The 23,984-nt window shown below is 40.1% G+C and overlaps 1 protein-coding gene across 12 annotated transcripts in view; it reads left to right on the forward strand.

Annotated features, from left to right (window-relative positions):
• Positions 1 to 23,984, forward strand: part of Tdrd12 (tudor domain containing 12) — a 92,795-nt gene that overhangs the window by 29,069 nt on the left and 39,742 nt on the right. For 9 of the 12 annotated variants that reach the window (XR_002387468.2, XR_015443064.1, XR_002387469.2 and 6 more), the window contains 12 exons: positions 412 to 488; positions 3,998 to 4,078; positions 12,224 to 12,284; positions 12,799 to 12,906; positions 15,837 to 16,022; positions 18,408 to 18,564; positions 19,033 to 19,160; positions 20,141 to 20,332; positions 20,567 to 20,695; positions 21,481 to 21,595; positions 22,270 to 22,409; positions 22,534 to 22,754. Coding sequence is in view for 9 of the 12 variants with exons in the window: in XM_021239627.2 (XP_021095286.2) it covers positions 412 to 488; positions 3,998 to 4,078; positions 12,224 to 12,284; positions 12,799 to 12,906; positions 15,837 to 16,022; positions 18,408 to 18,564; positions 19,033 to 19,160; positions 20,141 to 20,332; positions 20,567 to 20,695; positions 21,481 to 21,595; positions 22,270 to 22,409; positions 22,534 to 22,754 (1,595 nt within the window). In the remaining 3 variants the exon portion in view is untranslated. The remainder of the gene's footprint in view (positions 1 to 411; positions 489 to 3,997; positions 4,079 to 12,223; positions 12,285 to 12,798; positions 12,907 to 15,836; positions 16,023 to 18,407; positions 18,565 to 19,032; positions 19,161 to 20,140; positions 20,333 to 20,566; positions 20,696 to 21,480; positions 21,596 to 22,269; positions 22,410 to 22,533; positions 22,755 to 23,984) is intronic. The other 3 variants (XM_021239629.2, XM_021239628.2, XM_021239632.2) reach the window with 3 other exon arrangements.

The raw sequence follows: 23,984 nt of genomic DNA on the forward strand, positions 1-23,984 counted from the left end.
GTGATTGCAGCCCCTCTCTTGTCAAGCTCTCATTTTTGCTGAGTAATGGGCTTGCTATAAAATCAGGAATTTATCATTTTAATAAGGATGTGAAAATCTGGGATTTGGAGGCGCACTAATAGTTAATTTCAGTTTTAAATTCCCTTCCAGTTATTTGCACAAGACAGGTGAAAGTAATTGTAGGACATGTTAAACAGTAGTTATCTGAAATGCCAGCTGCCTGTTATTTGGACATTTCAATTTAGTGATTATACTCACAGCATAATCATCCAACTTGCCAGCTCTTTGTCTCTTATGTGTGTGTATATGAAAATTTCCTGGAATGGTTTATGACAATTTCCATAGAATTTTGATTCCAAAAGAATATATAACTTGTTGAACATACATATTCTTTCTGAATATTTTTTGTAGTGTGTTGAATCTTCAACTTACTGGCCAACAAAAAGAGGCATAACCATATATGCTGATCCAGATGTACCGGCAGCAAGGTATGATTTGAAAATTCAGTGGAATCCACTGGAGCCTCAGGTGTAATACATGGCCTTATGTAAGATGTCATCCCCCGCTATCTTTGAGGGATTGGTCCCATGACCTGGAGAATACCCAAATCAGCATAGCAGCTCAAGTCTTGTACATAGAATGGTATAGTACCTATGCACATCCATCCATGTACTTTAAAAATCATCTCCAGGCTACTTATAAATAATGCTACATAAATGTTATTGCTTAGAGAATAATGACAAGAAAAAAGGCCTATACATATTTTTCTCATATGTTTTCAATTGGAAGTTGGTTGAATACACAGGTACAGAGCCCACAGATGTGAAGGGTCAATTGTACACGATTCTATGTTCTAAAAAGTGAATGGTGGGAAAGTATTCCATTTCAAATAAGAGTGACCCAGGACATTTGATTGAGTACATATTAATTTAAAGGAAAAAATCTTGTGACAGCTGGTTAGCAACACAGTGGACTGAAAACTGGCAGTGGCTCTCCTTGTTACCTTGGTGGGAAAAATTGGTTTTGGAAGGCTGGCAAAAGTGGGTGTGACATGAAGGATGGGTAAATGGACCAGTGGCAGTGCAGCCTTGTGCGTTACTTGAATTCAGCAGCTGATTGTGCTGTTAGGAGGTGAGGTGTGGCTGGAAGAGGCAGGTCTCTCCCCTATTCCTCTCTGCTCTCTCTGCTTCCTGATTGACATGACTTGAGGAGCTTTCCTCTGCTAGACCCTTCTACCATGTCTTCCTGCCCTAGGGCCAGCCAACTATAGATTGACTCTACATAAATCTGTGGGTAAAAATCGACCTCTCAGGTCAGGGATTTAGCTCAGTGGTTCCACTGCCTGCCTTGAAAGTGCAAGATCCCGAGTTCAATCCCCGGTACCAAAAAAAAAAAAAAAATCAACCTCTTCTCCTTTAAGTTGTGGGTGTGTCCGGTATTGTGTCTCAGCAACGACAAAGTGACTACGGTACCAGTTAATGGAAACCAAAGAATGGTTTGTTATTGTCTTCAGAAACTCAACTATACACTGTTCTCATGGAGATGTACATCGGTGACATTAATAAAATCACATGAAAGATGTCATGTACTCTTCATGTAGAGGTTAAGAGCTTAAAATGGGATACTTCTATTTCCCCACTTCTGGACTTTATGCTATGGTTATTATATGTTGTATTTATGCATATGTTAAAAATGTTTAAACTCTATTATCACTTTTATTTAAATAATTTACTTTTAGATTGAAATAACAAGAAAAGCACCATATATTTACCTCCGTAGTTATACTGATGGTCTTCACTTTTTGTGTAGGTCCACATTCCCATTGGATACCACTTTCCTTCTACCTGAAGGGCTTATTTTAACACTTATGTTGGAGATCTACTGTTGATGAGCTCTTTCACTTTTTGTAGTCTGAAAAATTGCTCATTTTAGCTTTATTTTTGAAAGTTTTTTTATCTATAGAATTAGTACTTTGCTCTATATAAAGATATTGCTGCACTATCTTCTTGCATTTTTCTTGGTGGGAAATCTGTTAATCTTTTTCTTTGTCCCTTGGTAAGCAGTGTGTCTTTCCTTTGACTGCTTTTAAGATTCTCTTTATTACTGATTTGAGCAATTTAATTATATGTCCTAGTGTAGTTTTTATATTTTTCTGCTTGGGTTATAGTAAGGTTCTTTGTAGTGTTCTGTCTTTCATCAAATTTAGGAAGTGCCTTTGTTCATTTTGTGTAGCTGTCACAAAACACCCCAGACCAGGTAATTTATAAAGAACAGAAATGTATTTTGCACAGTTCTGGAGGCTGGGAGTGCGATGTCGAGGCATCAGAAGTGTTGGTGCGTGGTGAGGGCCTGGTCTTGCCTTACAGGATGGCACCTTGAACACTGCGTCTTCCAGAAAGGAGGACCACTGTTCCCCACATGACACAAGAGCAAGAGTGAAATAAACCTACTGCCACAAGCCATTTGTTGATTTTTCAGTATTAGGGATTGAACCCAGGGCCTTCACACTGAGCTACATCCTCACTCCTTTTTTATAGTTTTTATTTTGAGACAGGTTCTCACCAAGGCACTAAATTGCCCACACTGGGCCCAGATTTTTGATCCTCCGGTCTCAGCCTTCTAGAACATTGGGGTTATAAGTGTGCACCACCATACCCACCTCCACAAGCCCCTTTTTTGGTGGCATTAATTCACTTATGAGGGCTAGCTAAAACACCCTCAGGAGGCCACCTCTACATGCCACTTAAGTTGCAGCGGGAAATATGGGGAAGACAGAACATTCAAACCATAGCACAGTTTTTAATTGTTATTTCTATAAATACTTTTTCTGTTGCAGTCTCTTTCCTTTTGAGACACCAGTAGAAATTTTCAGACATTTTTGTATTTTTAAAGGTCCCTGAGGCTTTCATTTTCAACTTTTTTTCTTATTAATAATTATACTGATCTGCTTCTTCTGTCATCTCCATTGTTACTGACCTCATCCAGTGATTTTATTTTTTTCATTTCTAAAACTTTCTTCTGTTTTTTTATAGATTATATTTCTTTGCTGAGAACTTTTATTTTTCCATTCAAGAGTGTTAAACTTGGCCAGTTGTGATGGCACACACCTACAATCCCAGCCCTCGGGAGGCTGAGGTAGGATTGCCCCAAGTTTGAGACCAGCCTGGACTGCATAGTGAGACCCTGTCTCAAAAAGAACAAACACAATAGTGCCAAACTTTTCTTACAGAGCAAGGTTATATTGGCTCCATTGAAGTGTTTGATAGGTCCCACTTATGAACACTCTTAGGGTTCCTTTTACAATATCTGATTTTCCTGTTTTTTGTCTGTTGGGTAAAATTGGATTGTGTTCAGGATATTTTGAGTAATATGTTGTGAGACTCTGATTTCTGTTAAAACCCTCTGGATAAGGTTGGAGGCAGAAACTTGGTAAGGTTCAGACCTCAGGGTCTGCCTCAGTCTGTGTAGATGGTGGCAGTATCAGCCCAGTGTTTCGGACTGTTTTCCCTGAGGCTCATACTGGGGTCACAGCAGCAGGGTGTCCCCATCCAGGGTCCCTGTGTTTCTGGGATACCCTCACCAGTTTCAGGTGTTCCTTGTTCCTGCTTCTCTGGCCTTTGTGCAGTCTGGGCTGGGCATAGGCAAAACAATAAGAGGAGTAAGAGAACAAGGGCAATGGAGATTTTCTTTGCACACTGGACACAGGCCCCTCATTTCCCAGTTCCTCTGACTGCAGGGACAGGTTTTATTTTGGGATTTTAGGTGACTGAGATGCCCCTCTTAAGATTAGAGCTGGCCTTGGGGCAGGGCTAGGGAAACAGAAGAAGAAAAGAAAAACAGGGCTAAACCTTAGTCCTTACAGAAATTCATTTAGCTAGACCAAATGATTCCTCATTGCCACAGCTTAATTTTCCCCCTAGAAAATAAAGATGTTTTCAGTATTAAGATAAATGGGTTTACAAACTTAAATACAATTTTTGATTTTTAAAATTTCTAGTGCTTCAAGTCAGAAGCCAAATGAGAAACCACTAAGATTAGCTGAGAAGAAAGAGTGTGATGAGAAGAATAGCTGTGTAAAGTAAGAATTTCTTCTTAACCTTGTTTATTGAAATAATTGTAATAAAATTATAAGCAGGAGAGATTTACATTATCTTATTTTGTGTGTGTGTGTGGTCCTGGGGATTGAACCCATGGTCTTTGCATTGAGCTCTGTCTCTAGGCCCTTTTATTTTGGGATAGTCTTGCTAAGTTACCCAGTTGGGGCTCAAATTTATGATCCTCGTGCCTTAACCTCCCAGATTGCTGGGATTAGAGGTATGCATGTGCAATGGCACCTGACTTACATAATTTATTATTAACTTCCAACTTGTATTCCCATCAAAAAAAAATGTATGTCCGTTAAAGTCTCCTGTAGGCTTTGAGGGTGGTTTCTTCTTTTCTGTTCACTATGGTAAATTTTACTGTTGAAAGCTTTTATCTGGTGTGAGTAGTCATCCCCTACCCCATTCTTTTGGTGAAGTGAACAATTTTATGAAGTGAATTAGGTATAGTTAGTTGTTTTGAACTGTAGATTTTTTTGTGGATTGGTGTTTGGTTTCTTCCTACTTTTCTGATGTTAAATGGGCCTACCTCTTGCTTTATTAGCCGCAGAGTAATAACTTCATATTTTTAACCCACAAATTATTTTCATGATTTTTTTATATCATACTAGTCTTCAGCAGCTTAAAGAATGTTACATTCCAAGTAAGTATGGCTACTCTGAGTGACCAGAGTGACACAGAGTCCAAGACAGCTCAGAGGTGAGTGGGTGGTGATACACCCACCCATTGTCCTGGGGTTGGAGGATGTTGGCTGCACAGCCATACAGACACCCACCTTCTGCACACTGATGCTCATCATGAGCCCAGGCCTTTCCGGAGAGCTCACAGTGCAAGGTGGGGGGATGGCTGTTCATGCACCTGGTGTGATATCTATCTCCCAGAGCAACCTGATACCTTACGGTTTTTCTGCTCTAACTGGTTCTTTTCCTTGGAATAAAAGACCTTTCATTATCTATGCTGCTCATTTGGTTCTTAAAATTATAACCTGGAAAAAAATTATAACCTGGTAACTTACCCCTAATGTATTATATTCCCTTTTATTTCTGTATTAGAAAGCTCTATTTTACCTTCTGTTCTATTGAAAGCCCTTGATGTGGAACCCATTGAGGGAAGTACATGAGTTATTCCATTCATCTTCTGTGGGTTGAGGAAACCTTGAAGTAGTTCAAGATTAAACAGCAAAGGGCAAAGAAGGCAGTGTATTTCTTAGAAACCCAAGGGCAACTTGGTGACAGTGCGATCTGTCTCTGTGGCCAGCCTGTGGTCCTATTACCAGCCACACTGTGTCTGTAGCCTGAGAACCCTAATTTATTTTTTTGAGATAAGGTCTCCCTATTTAGTCCAAGCTGGCCTTGAACTTGCTGTGATCCTCCTGCCTCAGCCTCCCAAGTTCTGGGATCACAGGTGTGCGCCACCACACCCGGCCCAGCCTGGGAAACCAAGTGTCTGTCATTTCTGGTCAGTAGTGAAGGCAGCCTGGAGAAGAGACATCTTTTCTTCAGAGATGGCCAGCTAGGGATTTGCAGGTATCACATAATGAGATGCAAGCAAAACACATGGTAGATGTTCAGGTTTTAAAAATAGTATTACAGTAAAAGACACATTGGCATTAATCCCCCTCACAGTACTTCCTTGCTCTGAACACATTTTCCCCGTCATTCTTGCCACTTTCTGAAGCAGTTCTGCAAGTCCTTTTCCATGAGTGTCCTTAGTTACTGTTGTGGCCGCCTTAGTGTCCTGAATTAATTCAAAGACATTTGCCTTTCATGGTCATTTTGTCTTTGGGGGAGGATCAGAAGTTGGACAGTGCCATAGCAGGTGAATAAGGTAGCAAAGATACCATAATATTTTTACAAGACGCTTTTTTGTTGGATGGCACTTGGTAGCGGCATTCACTGTATTTTTTTTTTCTTTTTTTCTATTTTTTGGTACCGAGGATTGAAATCGGGTCCTTGTGCTTGCACAGCAGGTGGCAAAACCACTGAGCTAAATCCCTGGCAATTCACTGTATTTTTTTATCAAAACTCATAGAGACACTTAAGAAAAAGGACTTTTAGAACTGCTTCAGAAAGTGGCAGTAATGATGGGTAAGTGTCTTTGAAGCAAGGGGGAGTATTTTTGAGATATTCATAGAAATGTCTTTTACTGTAGCAATTTTAGAAAATTTAACATTCACCATACATTTTGATCACCCCTGTAGCTTGGTATGTGATAACAGTGACATTAATCACAATAGGGAGGGCCACACACAGTGACTTCTGCATTTCATCAGGACTCCTGCCTTGCCTTTGAAGGGCCACCCTAAAGACCAGGCATGCCCTAGCCTCCTCTGAAGCCTGCAGTTTTTTGTCCTGTCTGCTTGTCATACAAGTGGCATCGCTTAGCCTGTAAGAACCTGCAGCCAGTTCTGTTTCTTTCTTGTCCTTCACTAATTTATATCCTTCACTGAACTCATTTGCAAAACCTCAGATTATAGTACATTCAGGAAAAGATCGCGCCATATTTGGTAGTCTTTCCCATTCTATGATTCCATACTACTTTCTCCTTTGGAATCCTGGAATTTGGATTGGCAAGAGAGTGTCAGGTTCTACATTCAGAGTTTAGGAGCCTGCATAGCAGATTTCTTTTTAGGGATTTCTAGGTGTCCAAGAGATAGTGCTCTGTTCCTCTGAGATGTACTGGAGATGACTGGACAGCTTAGATTGAAACTTAATTCTAATCTGTGGCAGCTTTATCAGTGGCCCTCCAGTATATGCTGGGAATGGCAGAGGAGTTCCATTTCATTTGGTGGTTGGTGGCTCCCTGCAGCATTATTTTGAAGAGGATTTTGTGCTGGGGAAGGATACTTTTCTGATTAAGGTGTCTGATCTGGATATAGGAACATGCAGTGGCTTCCCTACTTGCCACCCTTTTGTTGTCTGTTATGGTTTATATTTAGATGTTTCCCAAGAGCCTCATGTACTCATAGGTAGGGCTTTTGGAAGGTGATTGAATTATGGGGGCTTATAGCTGACTTGTTGTTAGGAGGTGGGGTCTGGTTGAAAAAGTTGAGTCACTGGGGACATGACCTGGAGGGTACATCTCCTCCCTTCACTCTCTGTTTTCTGGCCACCTTAAGGTGAGCAGCTTTCCTCTGCCCAGGTCCTTCCACCATGCTGTAAACCATGCAAGGGCTGAAACTTCTGAAACGAGCCAAAATAAACCTTTCCTTTTAGTTTCAAGTATCAGGTATTTTGTCACAGTGAGAAGGAAAATGACTAAGACATCATCTTTGATGTTTAATGTAATCTTGTACCTTTCTTTGCAGTTCTTTGCCTTTGTGTATCCCAATACCTACTATAATACGTGTTTGTTTCTCTTCACTTGCCTTTCTGTAAACATTTTAACATTTCTCTACTCTGTACCATCCACTTATTTAAGTTGGAAAGTTCTTATAAATACACATATTTTTTACAATGCTACTTCAGTGTCAAGAGTTAGAACACCAGTACCTCACTAACACCCATCCTGAATGCTGTGTACATGGGCTGTTGGGTTCCAGTGGTTGGCAGCTGTCCTTCCTGGCCAAAACTCTCCATAGAGTGACTGTTGACAGACTCAGCTCTGTTCACCCTCCTCCTCTCTGCTCTGAAGTCACATCACACATGGTTCCTCCCATGACCCCACTGTCCCTGTGTCAGATTCTAGTGAGCTGCACGGTCAGTGTCAGCAGGCTGATCCACACAGGAATGCAGTGGCTGCTTCTGTTTTGGCACAGCTACTTGGCTTTCCTGAAGTCAATACATTATTGTCTGCTATTTTTGTTTCTTTGTTTTTTGGTATGGGGGATCGAACTCGGGTCATTGTGCTTACAAGGCAGGTGGCAGAACCACTGAGCTAAATCTACGGCTCGTCTGCTATTTTTTATGTATTTTCATTAATTCATCTCCAGAACTTCCTTATGTTATCTAAACTTACTGTCAGTATTTTCTCTTGTGTCTCTGGAAACCCTCCCACCTGCTGTGACCTGTGGTGAGGTGTCCTGTGTCCCTTGTCACCAACATCCTCCAATTTCCTGCATTTTTCCTGAATTGAGGCCCTTTTTTTCTGGATCTTCATCTTCTCCATACTTAGTTCGCTCCTTGTTATGGAGGAGAACATCCTCCACTAGCTTCTTGAGAAGGGAAACACAAATGAAAAATTTTTGAGACAGCAAAAATGCTTATAGATTATCTTTACTTGATTCACATTTTCAGTATCAATTTTTGAAGGAAATTCTTCATTCTAGTGGCCAGTGTTAAGTCAACTCCTTTTTCATTCCTTATTTATTTATTTTTTTTAGTCCAAAGAATTTATTAAGGTAACTTACAGAGAGAGGGCTGGATTGTATTGTCATGGACAGCAAAACAGAAGTTACTGTCTCTATTTTTTTTTTTTTTTTTTTTTTTTTGCAGTACTGGGGATGGAACTCAGGACCTTGTGCTTGCCAGGCTGGCACAGTGCCGCTGAGCTACATCCCTGGCCCAAGACAGAAGTTACTGTACTGGAGTGTGTCTGTATTAAAGGGTTTATGGAGTTTATGTAAGATTTAAGGAGCAAGCTTTGTGAATGAGTTGTGCCATGGAGTTCCCCATAGTGATAGATGTGTCCTCAGCCTGTATCCCCTTCCAAAACCAGCCCATCCTCCCAGCTGCTCAGAGAGTGAGGGCCAGTGTCCACCCACTTTTAACAGCTGTGAGCTGGCTCCCTTAGACGCTGTCACAATGCCACTCTCTCGTTCCAGCCTCCCAAAAATGAGAAATGATAGGGTCCCTATAGAGATGAATCAGAATTTAAAATTGGAAGGTCTGGCTGTCAAAGACCTGATTTTTTTTTCACTTCTTTATTTTTAAAAATCATGTTTGTGATACATAGCTAATACATTCATTATAGGGAGCTGATACATACACACAGTACAGCTTAGTCCTTTTTATCTCTCCTTCCTCTCCTTTTTCCCCTCTATCTCCATCCATAGTACACCTTCTCATCTGCCAAAGGTCTACCTCCCTCTTTGCAATTGCATGTATTTTATTTTGTTCTTTAAATTACTTGTATTTTAGGTTTCTCATAAAAGAGAAACCATGTGGTACTGATTTATTTCACTTAGCATTATGATCTCAGGGTGCATCCATTTTCCTACAAATGACTCAAATTTATGCTTTTTATGGCGGACTAATGCTCCATTGTGTATATACATCACATTTTCTTTATCCATTCATCTGTTGATGGACATATGGGCCATTCCCTTCCAAGACATAGCTATTGTGAGTTGTGCTGCTATAAACATGGATATGCATGTATCCCTGTAGTATGACGTCTTTAATTCCTTTGGTAGGATACCGAGAGGAGGCATAGCTGGGTCAAATGGAATCTCAATTTTTAGGGGTTTTTTTGGTACCGGGATCGAACTGGGATCCTTGTGCTTGCACAGCAGGCGGCATAACCACAGAGCTAAATCCCTGGCCTATTTTTAGTCTTTTTAAGGAATCGTCAAAGTGATTTCCATAGTGGTTGTACTAATTTACATTCCCACCAACAGTGTAGAAGGGTTCCTTTTTCTTCATAACCTTGCCAACTTCTTGTGTTTTGAGTTCATGACTGTAGTGTTCTTTTTACAGCAAAATGGAATCTGTGTTGTTTTGATTTGCATTTCTCTGATGGCCAAAGAGGCTGAATATTTTTTCATGTACTTATTGGCCATTTGTAGTTCTTCTGAGAAGTCTCTTCATTTTCGTTGCCCATTTTTGATTGGGTTTTTATTTTGTGGGGGGGGTCTTCCTTTGTGGTACTAGGGATTAAGCCCACGGCCCTCACCTTGAGCTGCATCCCCAACTTTTTTTGTGTGTGTGAGACAGTGTCTTGCTAAGTTGCTCAGGCTTGCCTCAAACTTGTGATCCTCCTGCCTCAGTCTTGTGAATAGCTGGTATTATATGCATGTGCCACCATGCCTGGCTCCAACCCTCTGCCTTTTCGCTTTATTTATTTTTAAATAGTGTCCTATTCTTGTTTCATATAGGTGATGTTTTTTCTCAATTCTCCAAAGATGAGGTGCTGATAATTTGGAGGAAAGCTTTCTTGTGTTTCCATTTCTTACAAGTTGAATCACTCTGTTTTTATTTGTGGTGTCTGGGAGGCTAGCAGGTTTAAGGTGCTACGTGCTTCTTGACTGACTGTTCACCTGTAACACAGGGACCTAATGTACCAATTAGAGACTGAGTCTGCAGTGGCGCCTTGACCACGAGTCTCTCTGTGGAAGGAGGTGCTGTTAATGGTGGAACTTTTGAACTCAGTCCCTGGTCTTTCACCTCAAGTGGATCAGATTCCCCAGCGAGGCTTCTGCTGTCTCTTACTCCTGAGTGAAGACCTCCTTCGCAGGTGTCCTGGGTTCACAGTAGCAGAAGCCAGCTGCAGTCTCAGTATTCACAGTGAACTTGTGGGCTTAACACCCCGCATTCAGTGTGGTTTCTCTGTCAGAGCTGTGCCTCTAGCACCCCAGTCCTGAGAGCCCAGCTTTATCCTCTCCAGAGACTCGCCCTCTAGTCTTCTCTAGGATGGGGGTTGGTAGTAGCTGTCTGTACTGAGACACATCAGGGGATCTAGGGGGTGCCCCCTTTATTTTAATCCCCTGCTCCATTGCCACAAGTGGAAAAGCTTGGTCTTCATTTCTACACTTCCTTTTTTTTGGTACCAGGGATTGAACTCAGGTCCTTGCGCTTGCAAGGCAGGCGGTGGAACCATTGAGCTAAATCCCTGGGCTGTTTCTATGCTTTCTGAAGATTGCTCTGTGCAAGCCAGGCTGGGCCTTGCCTGGCTGCCTCAGACTCGGCTCTTGCGGGTCTGCTGAGTCACTTACCATTGGTCCATGTGCTTTCTAACTTCTAAAATTTAGTTACAAATATCGTGTCCTCTGTAGTTCTTTCCTTCCTTGTGGCTTTAGAAAATAATTTATTGAGATATGGTTCATCTTCCATAAAATTTACCCCTTTAAAAATGTACAGTTCAGTGGGTTGTTTAGAATGTTCTCAGACATGTGCAACTGATCACTGCTGTCTAAGTTCAGAACATTTTTATCACCCCCCACCTTGAAAAGCCTATGTGCATTAGGAATCTCTCACCATTTCCCACTTTTCCCATTTTCTGGTAACCACTAGTTTACTTTCCATTTTTAAGGATTTTCCTATTCTTGAAATTATATATAGATAGAACCATACAGTATGTGGTTCTTTGTGACTGGCTTCTTTCACTTAGCAAAATTTCAAAATTCACCTCTGTTGTGCACAAATTCCTTTTTATGGCTAATATCCCATTGTATAGATACAGCACATTTTATTCATTCTTTGGTGGATAAACATTTGGGTCTTGCTGTTTTAGTATTAAAGATTTTATTTACAGGAATGAGATTTCAGAAAACAGTGCAATTTGACTTGTGTATTTAATCCACCATTTTTCTCCCCAAGTGCTGCACTGAAAATGGTTTACGAGTTCTCTGCTGCTCTCGGCAGACCTTACTCATACTGGCATTGGGTTTGAGTTAGCAGAAGCGGTAGGGTACAAGTCCATCTAGTCTTCTGAGATTTCTTTATTTTGAGGGTGTTGTGTTTTCAATGCTGAAGGTCAAACCCTGAGCCTTGCACATGTGCTCTACCACTAAGCTATAGTTCCAGCCCTTTCTTCAAATGTTATTTTGAGCCTGGGTCTTGCTAAGTTGTCTGTAATTTGAACTTGGTCCTTTTGCAGCCTCCTGAGTAGCTGGTATTACAGATGTATCATATACAGCTGAGTCTTGTTTTATAATCTGTAAAATAAAGCCAGTGAAGAAGACCAAGCTCAGAGCTCCCTAAGCTTGGCTGGGCCTCCTTTCAGGTATTCTGCAGGATATGGGAAGTAGCATTGTGCACCACAGACATAGACCTAGGCTTGTGAAACACAAAATTGGTCTGACCAAAATGACCTTCTTTTCTTAATGAACCAAGAAAAGCAACGCAGTCCTTTGATGGCTGTACATTAGGGCATATAGTCCATTAGACCTGTGTCAAGAGGAAGAATTGAATTAATAGCTCAATTGATGGTACATACTTTTCAAATTGTTCTTAACAATTTTACAGATTACTGCAGTTTTTAAACCCTGATCCTTTGAGAGCTGATGGAATCTCTGATCTGCAGCAGGTATTACAAGCCCTACAAAAAGTTAAATAGAACAGAAAACTCTCTTCTTAAAAATCCTTCTTCCTCTAGTTTTGAGATTAGAAGGGAACTCCTTAGGTGGGGAACTTTGCCTAAAGACATCCTTTAAAAATTATCTGGTGAGGGCCGGGGATTTAGCTCAGTGGTTCCACCGCCTGCTGCACAAGCGCAAAGACCTGAGTTCGATCCCTGGTACCAAACAAAAAAACAAAACAAAAATTATCTGGTGAATGGGCCAGGGATTTAGCTCAGTGGTTCTGCCACCTGCCTTGCAACTGCAAGGCCCCGAGTTCGATCCCTAGTGCCCCCCCCAAAAAATTATCTGAGAAATATTTTTTATTTGATTAGATGATCTCTTAATTTTGGTAGTTTTGGGGGTTTTTCAGAAAGCATATATATTTAGGTTTTCACATGGTTTTCTTCTGTGTAAAGTTCTTGGTACTCTATACTAATGGCTCAGGGGAAATACTGGTTGTATAATGCCTGTATCGCTTAGTTGCAGAAGCTGAAGTCAGGCACGCAGCAGCCTGTCATGGTCCTCCGGCACAAGATCGAGCCTTGCCTGACCATTGACAGTTCACCACTGTCTGCAGATTTGAAAAAGGTGAACATGCTCTTAAAACCAAACTCGTGAAGAAATACTGAGCTTTTCTAACACAGAAGGATTTCTGTATGTGTGTGTGTGCACGCGTGTGTGTACACGTGGTGCTAGAGACTGAACCCAGGGCCTTGTGCATACTAGGCAAGTGTTCTACCTCTGAGCAAGGCCTTCAGCCCATAGATTTTTTTTTTTTTGTACCAGGGGTTGAACTTGGGACCTTGCACTTGCGAGGCAGGAGGCAGAACCACTGAGCTAAATCCCCAGCCCAAGATTTTTTTAATAAGTCATTCTAAGGTTGTTTGTATAGCTTCTTTGCTTTTGAAATTCTCCTAAGACTTTGTTACTACTTATTCTTAAGTACAGGTTAACATCTTATAAATACATAATTCTTTTGTGGAGAGGCCGTTGTAGAATTCTAAATCCTCTTCTGAAATAAATTTTCAAATGTGCCTTTGAAAAGGGGGCTTAGAAGAAGCAACAAGTTTCAAGGAACTGTAAGGTAATTCTTAGCCACTCTTTCCAAAATTGCTTCATAGATCTGTGGTTTTACTTGGTAAATTGATTGTACAGGCTTACCTGTACACTCCTTCCTGATTAGAAAAGGGTTAAAACTTTTAAAGATCGAAAAATAAAAACCACAAGAATGAACAAAATAAGTCTTCAAGGGCAAAAGATTTCTACAAGCCTGGAACATTTCTATAAAATGAAACACAGCAGCCATTGTATTGCTCTACATGTTCTACAGAAGATGATTGGAAGATCTCTCTGGAAAATTTGATGGCCCTAGACGAACAACCTTGAATGATGCTGTTTATGGTTTAATTATGAAATGTCCTCAAAGATGCTGTCTTGATGCCCCATGCAACAGTGTTCAGGAGTGGGCCCTAGAGAGGTGACTGGGCTCTGACTTCATCATTGAAGCCATAATTTGATGGCATTATTAGGAGATGATGGAAACAGGAGGTAGGGCCTCATTGAGGGCAGTAAATCATTGAGGCATGACCTTGGGGACTAGCCCTGGTCCCTGGCCCCTTCCTCTTTGGCTCTTTCCCTTTTTGTCTCCTGCCTGGCTGGAATGAGAAGAGCACCTTTGCTCCACCATGGCCTTCCACCATAATGTTCTGTGTTACTTCGGGCCCACAGTAGTTGAAACAGCTGATCATGAACTGAAACCTCTGAAACTGTGAGCTAAAATAAATCTTTTTTCCTTTAAGTGGTTTTCTCAGGACTTTGGTTATGGTGACAAAAAGCTAATACAGATACTGTTTAAAATTCTCACAGTAAAAGTACCTGCTTCCTGCCCTGTCTTCCTGAAGTGATGTGACATTTACACGGTTGCAGGGTTTATCTGTCCACAGAGCTTGCAGTCAGGTTTTAGTATTTTTCTCTTTAATATGAATGAACATCAGGAATCATAGACATTTGAAGAAAGAGTTCACATTAAAAACAATAAAAACAAGACTTCACATTAAAAACCAGAACAAACTCTGAAAGAAACAAACAATGCAAAAGTGGAAGAAAATGTTAGAAAATAAGTATTGCCAGGTACAGTGGCATGTGCCTGTAGTCCCAGCTACTTGGGAGGCTGAGGCAGGAAGATTGAAATTTAAGCCTACCCCGGGCAACTTAATGACTTAGAAAGAATCTGTCTCAAAAAATAAAAAGGACCATGAATGTAGCTCAGTGTGAAGGCGCTGAGTTCAATCCCCAGTACTGTCCCTAAAAACCTTAGCGATAAGAAAAGGTACTGTATTCATTTAACAATAACAATTATAAGGTACTCCTATAAAGAAAAGAAACAAAAGATACTCAAAATATTATAGAAATTTAAAACAACAAATGGCAGGTTTGAGATATAAAATAGAAGTTCACAGAAAACAGAAAAAGCAGAGAGCTGGAAAGAGGAGGAAAAATGAATTTGAGGCTCTATTCGAGAGTCAGTATCTGAAAATGGAATATTTAGAAAGACTTAAGGGAAATGGTAGATAACTCTCTGTCACATGAACATTTTCTGGACCTAATGGACTCAAGTTTCTGTCTTCAGAGTTTTTACCTCCAGACAGCACAGCTGATGAACAGATATTAGATACATGGGTGTGAAGCATCTATAGGGGCTTAATGAGACCATGGAAGCTTCTGGAGGAAGAGAGTCTCACACATGAGTCTATAAGTCAGCATGGTGTCAGACTTCTTCACAGCAACATCTGAGCAGCATGGACTTTAGCACTCTTGATGAGAAGTTACTTCAGCCCTCAGGTCCACACTCTGTGCCAATGAAGTATGAGAGTATAATGAAAATATTTTTACATAAGCAGGGTCTCAAAGGACCTCCCTTCTGCCTTTTGTCAAGAAGCTACAGGAGTATGTTCCCCACAAAACAAAGCATACCAAGAAAGAAGACTAAGGATTGCAGACCAAGGAAGCTCCTGGGTCAACAGCAGAGAATAAGCTGTCCCATTCAAGCCAGACTTCAGGATTCTGTGGAGGAGGATGTCACAGACATTGGTGCTGATGAGCTCAGCCTTTTGTGAAGTAATAATCAGTGTGGTTGGAGAACTCTGTTGGAACATTTGGGTTTTAGTGACAGTAACAAAAATAAGCAAATAAAAGCATGTTTTTAACAAAGCTTTATAAGTGAGGCTGTTGGACTGGCAGACTACTAGGAGAACAAGGAGAAGAAACTGGCTTTATTGTAGTGAACTTTAATTATCTGACCAGTGGACTACCTATTGGGTCCTTTTTATTTTGGGACCCAGAAAAACAGTCTTAAAATAGTAGTTTGGTATGGAGTAAAGATTCCTGGGGACTTACCAAGTTTGGTCTTGGAACCTCTCTGCTGCATACTGGTAGTTGGGAGTAAAGGGAACAGTGAGTGGGATTTTTGTCTTCTCTACTTTCTTGTGGTTTTGGTTGTTGATTTTTGTTGTTGTTAGGCTCTTCAGAGAAAGAAGTTCCCGGGACCCAGCCGTACTGAATCTTACTCTTGGCCTCCCATAGCACGTGGCTGTGATGTGGTTGTCATTTCTCACTGTGGAAATGACCCTTTGTTGTACCTCCCACCATTGCTTACCATGTTGCAAATGGGGTGTTGCTACAAGTCATTACCAAGTAGAAACGGAGTAAGTTGACAGTTTTATTTCACAATAAAATGGAATAAGTACTTATTTTAAAATTGTATACCTAAGCTTTGGTAAATTTAGGTTACAGTTATTCAGTTTGGTTTCCAGATTGCCAGGACATAAGCTATCCTGTGAAAATGTTAGCCTTTCTCTTCACCGTGAGCCCCAGTTGTGGGCCATTGGCTGGGTAGAAGAGTTCTGGTTTTTAGGGATTAATATAGAGTTTATAAAAATGATCTCACTGATCATAATACATGTAACTGTCATGGCAACCATGTGAGATAGGTGTGTATTCTCACCACTTTAAACAGAAAATTCAGCTCATAAAAATCTATTGGGATGAATTCTTAACAACTGACAAGAGGTAGACGTGGGATTAGAAGCTCAGTTTTGGTGGTCTTTGTTGCATATTCTTTAAATTACATTATAGTACCCCACAGTGTCTCATAATCTTACTTTCTCCCTGTGTAAGAATCTGAAAATAACTGAGAAAACAATGGAAAGCAGGGAAATGGGGAATTGAGGACCAGATGGTAGTAGGTGGTGATGTCCGCTTTGGCTCTCAGGAGAACTAATAGATATAAAACCTCCATCCGAGGTCTCAGTGCAAAGAATGCACTACAGATGGTTCCATCATGCATCACATCATGAGAAACACAGATATAGGCAAACACGCTTAGAGTTGCAGTTAGAAAAGATCATTTTTCTAATTATGCCGCACCTGTGATGCTTCCTTTAGGAATTTGCTCTAGTTACTATGTATTGGTTTAATCAAATTAAATGAAAATATCTGTACTCCTTAAATTAACAGGTAAGCCCTGCTGATGAGATGTGACTTGTGTTGAGGTAGAACCCTGGCTGGGCGCAGGGAAGGATGCCAGGCCTTGCCCCTCATGTCTCCCTGACTGACTCCATTCGTCCATGGTCAGCCTGCTTTCAGGCCTGTGCCTGGCAGCTGGCACTCACCTGGATCTGCCTGAAGGAAAGAAGAGATTAGGCTTATGTTCAGTTAACAGCAAGCATGTGTCCAGAAAGTTGTCTGGCATACATTGCTCATGCAGGAGAATCCAATAGCAGGAGGCTATTGGAGGGCAGGGTTCAGAAGGTAATTTCCTAAGGAAGAGAAGTGTTAGCCTTTTTTAAGGCCCCCTTTGGGAGGCAGTGAGTTAATTGTCATACCTAGGAATGAGAAATCTAGACTTAGGTTAAAATCCTATTGTCACCATGTGGTAGCTATACAGCCCTGGGCAACTGATTTCACCTCTCTGTCTCAGACTCTTCATCTGTGAAATGAGCCCTACCCTGTAAGAGTGTTTTATAAACAAAGTGAATTAATACTTATAAGGTACTTAGTTTAAATCCTAGAAAAACCCAGCTCAATGTGTCTAAATCTATCTTACTGAAACTATTCTTTTCCACTTATATAACAGTAGCAAAAATTTAACATAGTACTTTTTCTATACAAGGAGCTGTCCTAGAAATTTAACATATGAGGTAGATAAAGTATGGTGTGTTTTTAAATTTTAAAAAATGGATTACAGTAAAAGATACATTGCCATTAATCCCCCTCAAAATACTGCTTTCTTTGAACACACCCCATTGTTCTTGCCACTTTCTGAAGCAGTTCTGGAAGTCTTCTTTTGTGTCTTTAATTGCACTGTCTTGGCTACCGTGATGTCCTGAAGTGATTTAAAACATTTAGGGCTGGGGATTTAGCTCAGTGGCACTGCACCTGTCTTGCAAGCACAAGGTCCTGAGTTCAATCCCTGGTACAAAACAACAACAACAAAATTTACCTTTTATGGTCATTTTTACTTTAGGGAAAAGCCAGAGGTTACGAGGTTATGAGGCCAGATCTGGTGGATAAGGATACACCATAATGTTTTTACAAGGCTGCTTTTCTGTTGGATGGCAGTTTATAGCAACATTCATTATATATATTTTTTGGTACCGGGGATCGAACTCTGGTCCTTGCACTTGCGCAGCAGGCAGCGAAACCGCTGAGCTAAATCCCCAGCCCAACATTCATTATATTTTTGATCACATCTTGTAAAGACATGAAAAAAGACTTCCAAAACTGCTTCAGAAAGTGGCAGGAATGATGGGATAAGTATGTTTGAAATGAGGGGGAGCCAGGGATTTAGCTCAGTGGTTCCACTGCCCGCCTCGCAAGGGCAAGGACCTGAGTTAACTCCTGGTACAAAAAAAAAAAAAAAAAAAAAAAAAAAAAGAGGGGGAAGTATTTTAAGAAGGACTAATAGCAATGTGTCTTTTACTATAATAAGTTTTTAAAATTTAAATATTCACTGTAGTTTTCAATCACACCTCGTATACTGTGTTTGATTCCTAACTACTGTCCAAAATTATTTGAATTTGTCTTTGTAGCCTCTTGTAATAATCGTGTGCCCTGGGTGGAAAAAGGCCCAATTAACTTTTGAATTATTGGGAGACTACAGCATGTCCTCCAGGCCTCTTCATCCGATGTTCTTAACAATTGGACTTCACAAAGATGAAGCCAAAAACATGAAGCTTCCAAGGGGGTGTAAGCATCCTTTTCTAGCTGTTTGGTTTCCCTACAGAAGACAGCAGAACCCTGGGGTCACAGATGTTGCAGCTTGTATAATACTGCAGCTGGTGGTCATTATCCAGACCTTCCTTGTCAGTTACTGATGGGTATTGATGATGATGATTCAATCTGGATCTATATCCGTTTCACTGAGAAAACTACATGACTTGATTCATTTGTCAGTTATCTACTGACCACTTGCTGTTTGTTAGATGCTGGGCTTGCAGTGTTGGCTAAAACCCTCCTGCCTTCCAGGAGTGCAGAGCCTGGCAAGGGCCCAGGCATTGGGGTCAGATGCTTGGGGGTGGAGGTAGGGGTGGGGGTTTCCTCACCCACCAGAATAGAGAAACAGCTTCTGAAAGGTATAAGATACCTTAGCAAAGGAGGTGTTAGAAATCCTTTGGAAAATCTAAACTGTTCATTGCTTTTTCTTTTAAAATGCAGGTGATGTGATAGTCACAACACCACACAACCTCCTGAGGCTTCTTGAATACCAGAGTTTGTTATTTCTTAGAGTCTGTCACCTGGTCTTGGATGAGGTGGAAGTACTATTTTCTGAGGCTAATGAACAAGTAAGTATGACATCCATTTGGATGTCATTACTTTTCGGAATGTATATTTCTTTTTTTTTTTTTTTTGATACCGGGGATCAAACTCAGGACCTTGCGCTTGCAAGGCAGGCGCAGGAACCACTGAGCTAAATCCCCGGCCCAAGAATGTATATTTCTGAAATATATGTCTTAACTGCTTTCAGGAATCAGGAAAGTCTCCAGTTGGGAGTAAACTGGTTGATCTCCAAAAAAATTTTTGTCTTTTAACTTCTGTAATTTAGAAGAGAGAATGTTTATCTGAAATTGCCTTCCCAATGTTCAAATTCACTCTTAAAGAGCAAAAATTCTTTCCCAAGAAGATTTGTTAAAATATTTAATACTTTTCTGATTATAGAAATATTTTTTATTTTTAAGAATTTGAGAAATAGATTCAAACACTTGAGAAAATTCAACACCTTTAATCTTACACCCAGAGGTAATCATTCTTTTGAAGTATTTTCATATTTTTAAAAAAATTCCTGCATGTGGTAGGGTTACTGCACTCCTGCCAGCAGGAGGCCTGGGCCTGGTTTTCTTTGCCAGGCTGATTGTTAAACAAGTGAGATCTCATTAGTGTAGTTTGTATTTCCTTGATTACTTAAGTTGAGCATTAATTCATATTGATCACTGTGTTTATTCCCCTATGATTTGCTTGTGTCCTTGGAGTCATTTTTTTAAAATCAGTTTTTTAAGTTTTAAATGTGAGTACTTTAATCTCTTGTTAGATATGTTACACATATTTACCAAGATGTTATTTTTGCTTTAATCCTTTTTATAGTGGGATTTTATGATATTTATTGACTTTGAGCATTTTCTTTTAGCTTTCCTTTCCTTTCCTTTTATTTTCAGAAGGGCTTTTCCCACTCTGAAAACAGAAAACACATAATCCTTTACATTTTATGTTGTCAAACCAATTCTTACTCTTCTTAAATATATATGAAATTTATGTCATTTTTTTTTAGATGTTTGCTATATTAGATAACTTTAAAAAAAATGTTAAAATGGAAGAAAGGGAGTCTGCACCACGTCAGATCATTGCAGTTGGCGTTCACTGGAACAGACACATAGAACACCTGATGAGAGAGTTCATGAGTGATCCCTACGTTGTGATCACAGCCCCAGAGGAAGCTGCCCTCTATGGGAACATTCAGCAGGTGATTTGCGGGGGCAACTGATGAGCACAAGCAAGTTACCTGTATTTCTTTTCTTTTCTTTTTTCTTTTTTTTTTTGTACCAGGGATCGAACTTGGGTCCTTCCGCTTGCGAGGCAGGCGTCAGAACCACCGAGCTAAATCCCCAACCCAGTTACCTATATTTCTATAGCTTAGCTATGAAAAGTGAAACTGCAGCCCTCTGAATATACCTTGCCTTATGTATTTCATTACCAGGTGGTGCATCTTTGCCTAGAATGTGAAAAAACCTCTACTTTACTCCAGGTTCTTGATTTCATCCCCAGTCGGGCACAAAAGACCTTGATCTTTACCTGCTCTGCAGCTGAAACAGAAATAGTGTCTAAGGTGAGCCCATCCACCCATAAAAATGTTTTCACAGTTAGTTTACACGGGGGCTGAGTCTTTAGTGGTCAGAAAATTACTAGAGTGAATATGTGGCAGAGATACATTTTCCCAAACTTCACATCAGTCTGCAGAGGAGGCAGGTTCTGCCAGAAGTGCTGAGAGCAGAAGACCTGGCCCAAGGGAGGAACCACACAGGGGTCCAGTTTTTCCCAGAGGCGGGTTCCCCAGAGAGCAGTGATGGGTGGCCTTGTCACTGTGGAGCGTGACAGTATCCGAGTGCAGAAGTGCCCACATCTTCTCTACTCTGAGAAGATAACTGTAAGATACTGTTCTGAGCCAGAATAGCAAAAGAAATTGGCTTAAAAACTTACTATGTTTTACTCTGATTTTGTATACATTAATGCTAAAATGTAGAAACAAAGGCAAATACAATAAAAGCAATCAGTAATGCATCTTTTTTCCTTTAAGAATGACCTTGAGAGAAGATAAAAATAAAAAGTCCTTGTTGACAGTAGGACCTTATATTTAATGTATACTTTCATTACAGTATGTATATATGCACATACACATGTGTATGTATTTTAAAAGGTAGGGAAATAGTTAAACAGTTACAGAACTTTGAAAATATTTAAGTTTATATTCATTTCATTCTCAAGAATTACTGGGTCCATGAGGTAATGCCTTCCCAGATAATGTAAAGTCATTTACATTAATAATTACTCATGAAATAGTCAACTTCAAGCTTGTGTTCCCTACTGCAAACTTACTTTTGGTTTTATCTTTAGGTAGTGGAAAGCAATTCAATATTTTGCTTGAAAATGCATAAAGAAATGGTTTTTGACTTAAAAAATGTTTTAGAACAGTGGAAGAAGTTAAGTTCTGGCTCTCACATTGTATTAGGTAAGTGTTTTAATTTCTACTTATATTTAGACAAGGCTGATCTAATGGGAACCATGTCTTCATTTATATATCTTCAGATTTCTCATTATTTCTCAGAATGTGTTAGTGATATTAATTTTATAATGAAAATTAACTTCCAGTTGAGGTGACTCTAGATGCTCCCAGGGCTCTCAGGGCCATAGGCAGCAACTGGTAGTCTAGCTATTCTCCCTGGGATTCTAGTCTGTATGCAGATAGCTCACAAAGTCTTTATTTATCTATGCACCAGTGCCTACAATGAGTCATGGTCATAATATTAGAAATATAAAGCCAAAATGTAGAAAATTAGTGAAAAATATATAGGTGGCCTGGATTTGTCATAGAAAAAAAGCATTTTTTTCAGCCCAAAAGGGAGGCCATTTCTCTCTGGAATTTAAGCACTGGGCTGTGTCATTTTTTGGGAAAAAAAATGGGAACGTTTCTTTGCATCTAAAAAGTAAAATGTGGGACTAGAGGTATAATGATACAGCACTCGCCTAACATGCTTAAGGCCCTGGGTTCCTTCTCTAGCATCACAAAATATAAAAGCAAAATACAGTATGGAAATGCAGTGCACCATGATTACTGGGACTGCTCATTAAAGTGAGTGCCAAAAGCTCCCGCTCATGGAAACTTGTTGGAATCCTTTCCTCCAGCCTTAACTGATGACTGCATACCACTCCTGGCCATCACTGATGCCACATGTGTGATTCACTTCAGCTTCCCTTCTTCACCAAAATTTTTTGGTGGTCGCCTATATTGCATGTCTGATCACTTTGAGAGTTTAACTGAACAGGTTTGATCAATTTTTGTTACCTTCACTGTTTCACTGTCATTTTCTGTGTAAAAAATTCAGAGCCCGTTAAGTTTCATTGAGACTGGTATAGATGATCACTTCCTTTGTTTATCCTGATTTTAAGGGTTCTCCTGCAGAGCAGAGAGATAAAAAACCCAAGTCTGTCTTGTTGCTGACGGAGAAAAATGCAAGCCAGGCAGTTGGTGTCCTGCGCTACTTGGAGCGAGCAGATGCCAAAATCCCATTGGAGCTGTATGAGTTTACTGCAGGAGTCCTGGAAGCCAAAGAAGATAAGAAGGCCAACCGACCTCTGTGTCGGTATCTTAAGGCTTTTGGATTTTGCAAGTAAGCCTGAGTTCTTTCTAAATTGAAGTGTAACATACAGTAAAGTACACAGATGATAAGTTTACAGCTTGAAACATCACATCTGTGCATCTGCATAAACCACCACCAGCTCTCAGAGCACAGAGCTTCCCGTACTCTTCCTAATGTGCCCTCTCCAGAAGTAACTACCCTCCGTCTCTCTCAACATTGATAAGTTTTGCTCCTTTTCACCCCAATTTTAACACATCTTTATTGTATATGTTAACAGGGTTTGATGTGATATTTACCTACATGCATATAGTGAAATCTGGCTCTCCTTTTTTTTCTACCCCACCCTTACACTCTTCTCTTTCTAGTAATCACTAATCTACTCTCAATTTCACTTTTTTTAGCTTCCATATATGAAAGTGAATATGAAGTACTTATCTTATTTCACCAAACAATGTCTTCCAGATTCATCCATTTTGATGCAGACAATAGGATTTGTTTATGGCTGAATAGTACTCCATTGTGTATGTAGGCCGCATTTTCTTTATCCATTTATTTGTTAATGAGCACCCAGGCTGATTTCATATTTTAGAGTTTTGCTCATTTTTGAACTTTCATATAAGTGAAATTATAGTGTGTACTCATGTTTCTGTCTTCTTTCTTTCAACCTAGTATCTCTGAAATTCATCTGGGTTGTATGTATCCATTTTATTTATTTTGTGGATATAACCCTTTGTATGAATATATCACAGTGTATGTATCTATCCTGTTGACAATCATTTATAATCCTAAAATCTGAAATGCTCTCAAATCTGAAACTTTGTGAGTGCTGACATATCACCTGGTAATCCGTATTGCTTTAGTTTGCATGTATAATCTGAGGTCTTGACTTTTTGCATATAGATTATCATCTGTTCCATCAGCCAAGTGGTGGGGTATGCAGTCTGTTTTGGGAGTCTGTTTTACTAAATTGGACCATTTGTCTCTCCTTTTATCAACACTACACTTTAAGCATTGTAGCTTTATAATGAGTCTTGGGATCTTGCATATAAACCCTCCAACTTTATCTCTGAGGTTGTTTTGGTTATTTAAAATCTTTTGCTTCTCCATACACATTATAGAATAAACCTGTTAATTTCTCCAGAGATCCCACTAGAATTTTGATAGAGACTGCATTGATGCTGTAGATCAGTTTGGGGGGGTGGGGATACCTGAATAGTCCGGAGGGCCTGCTAGACATGATGCCACTACTTGGTAAATGGA

This window comes from Heterocephalus glaber, unplaced genomic scaffold (assembly GCF_053883595.1).
Source record: "Heterocephalus glaber isolate CG9 unplaced genomic scaffold, H.glaber_assembly_v1.0 deba00001561, whole genome shotgun sequence".
In the NCBI taxonomy this organism is placed as follows: Eukaryota; Metazoa; Chordata; class Mammalia; order Rodentia; family Bathyergidae; genus Heterocephalus; species Heterocephalus glaber.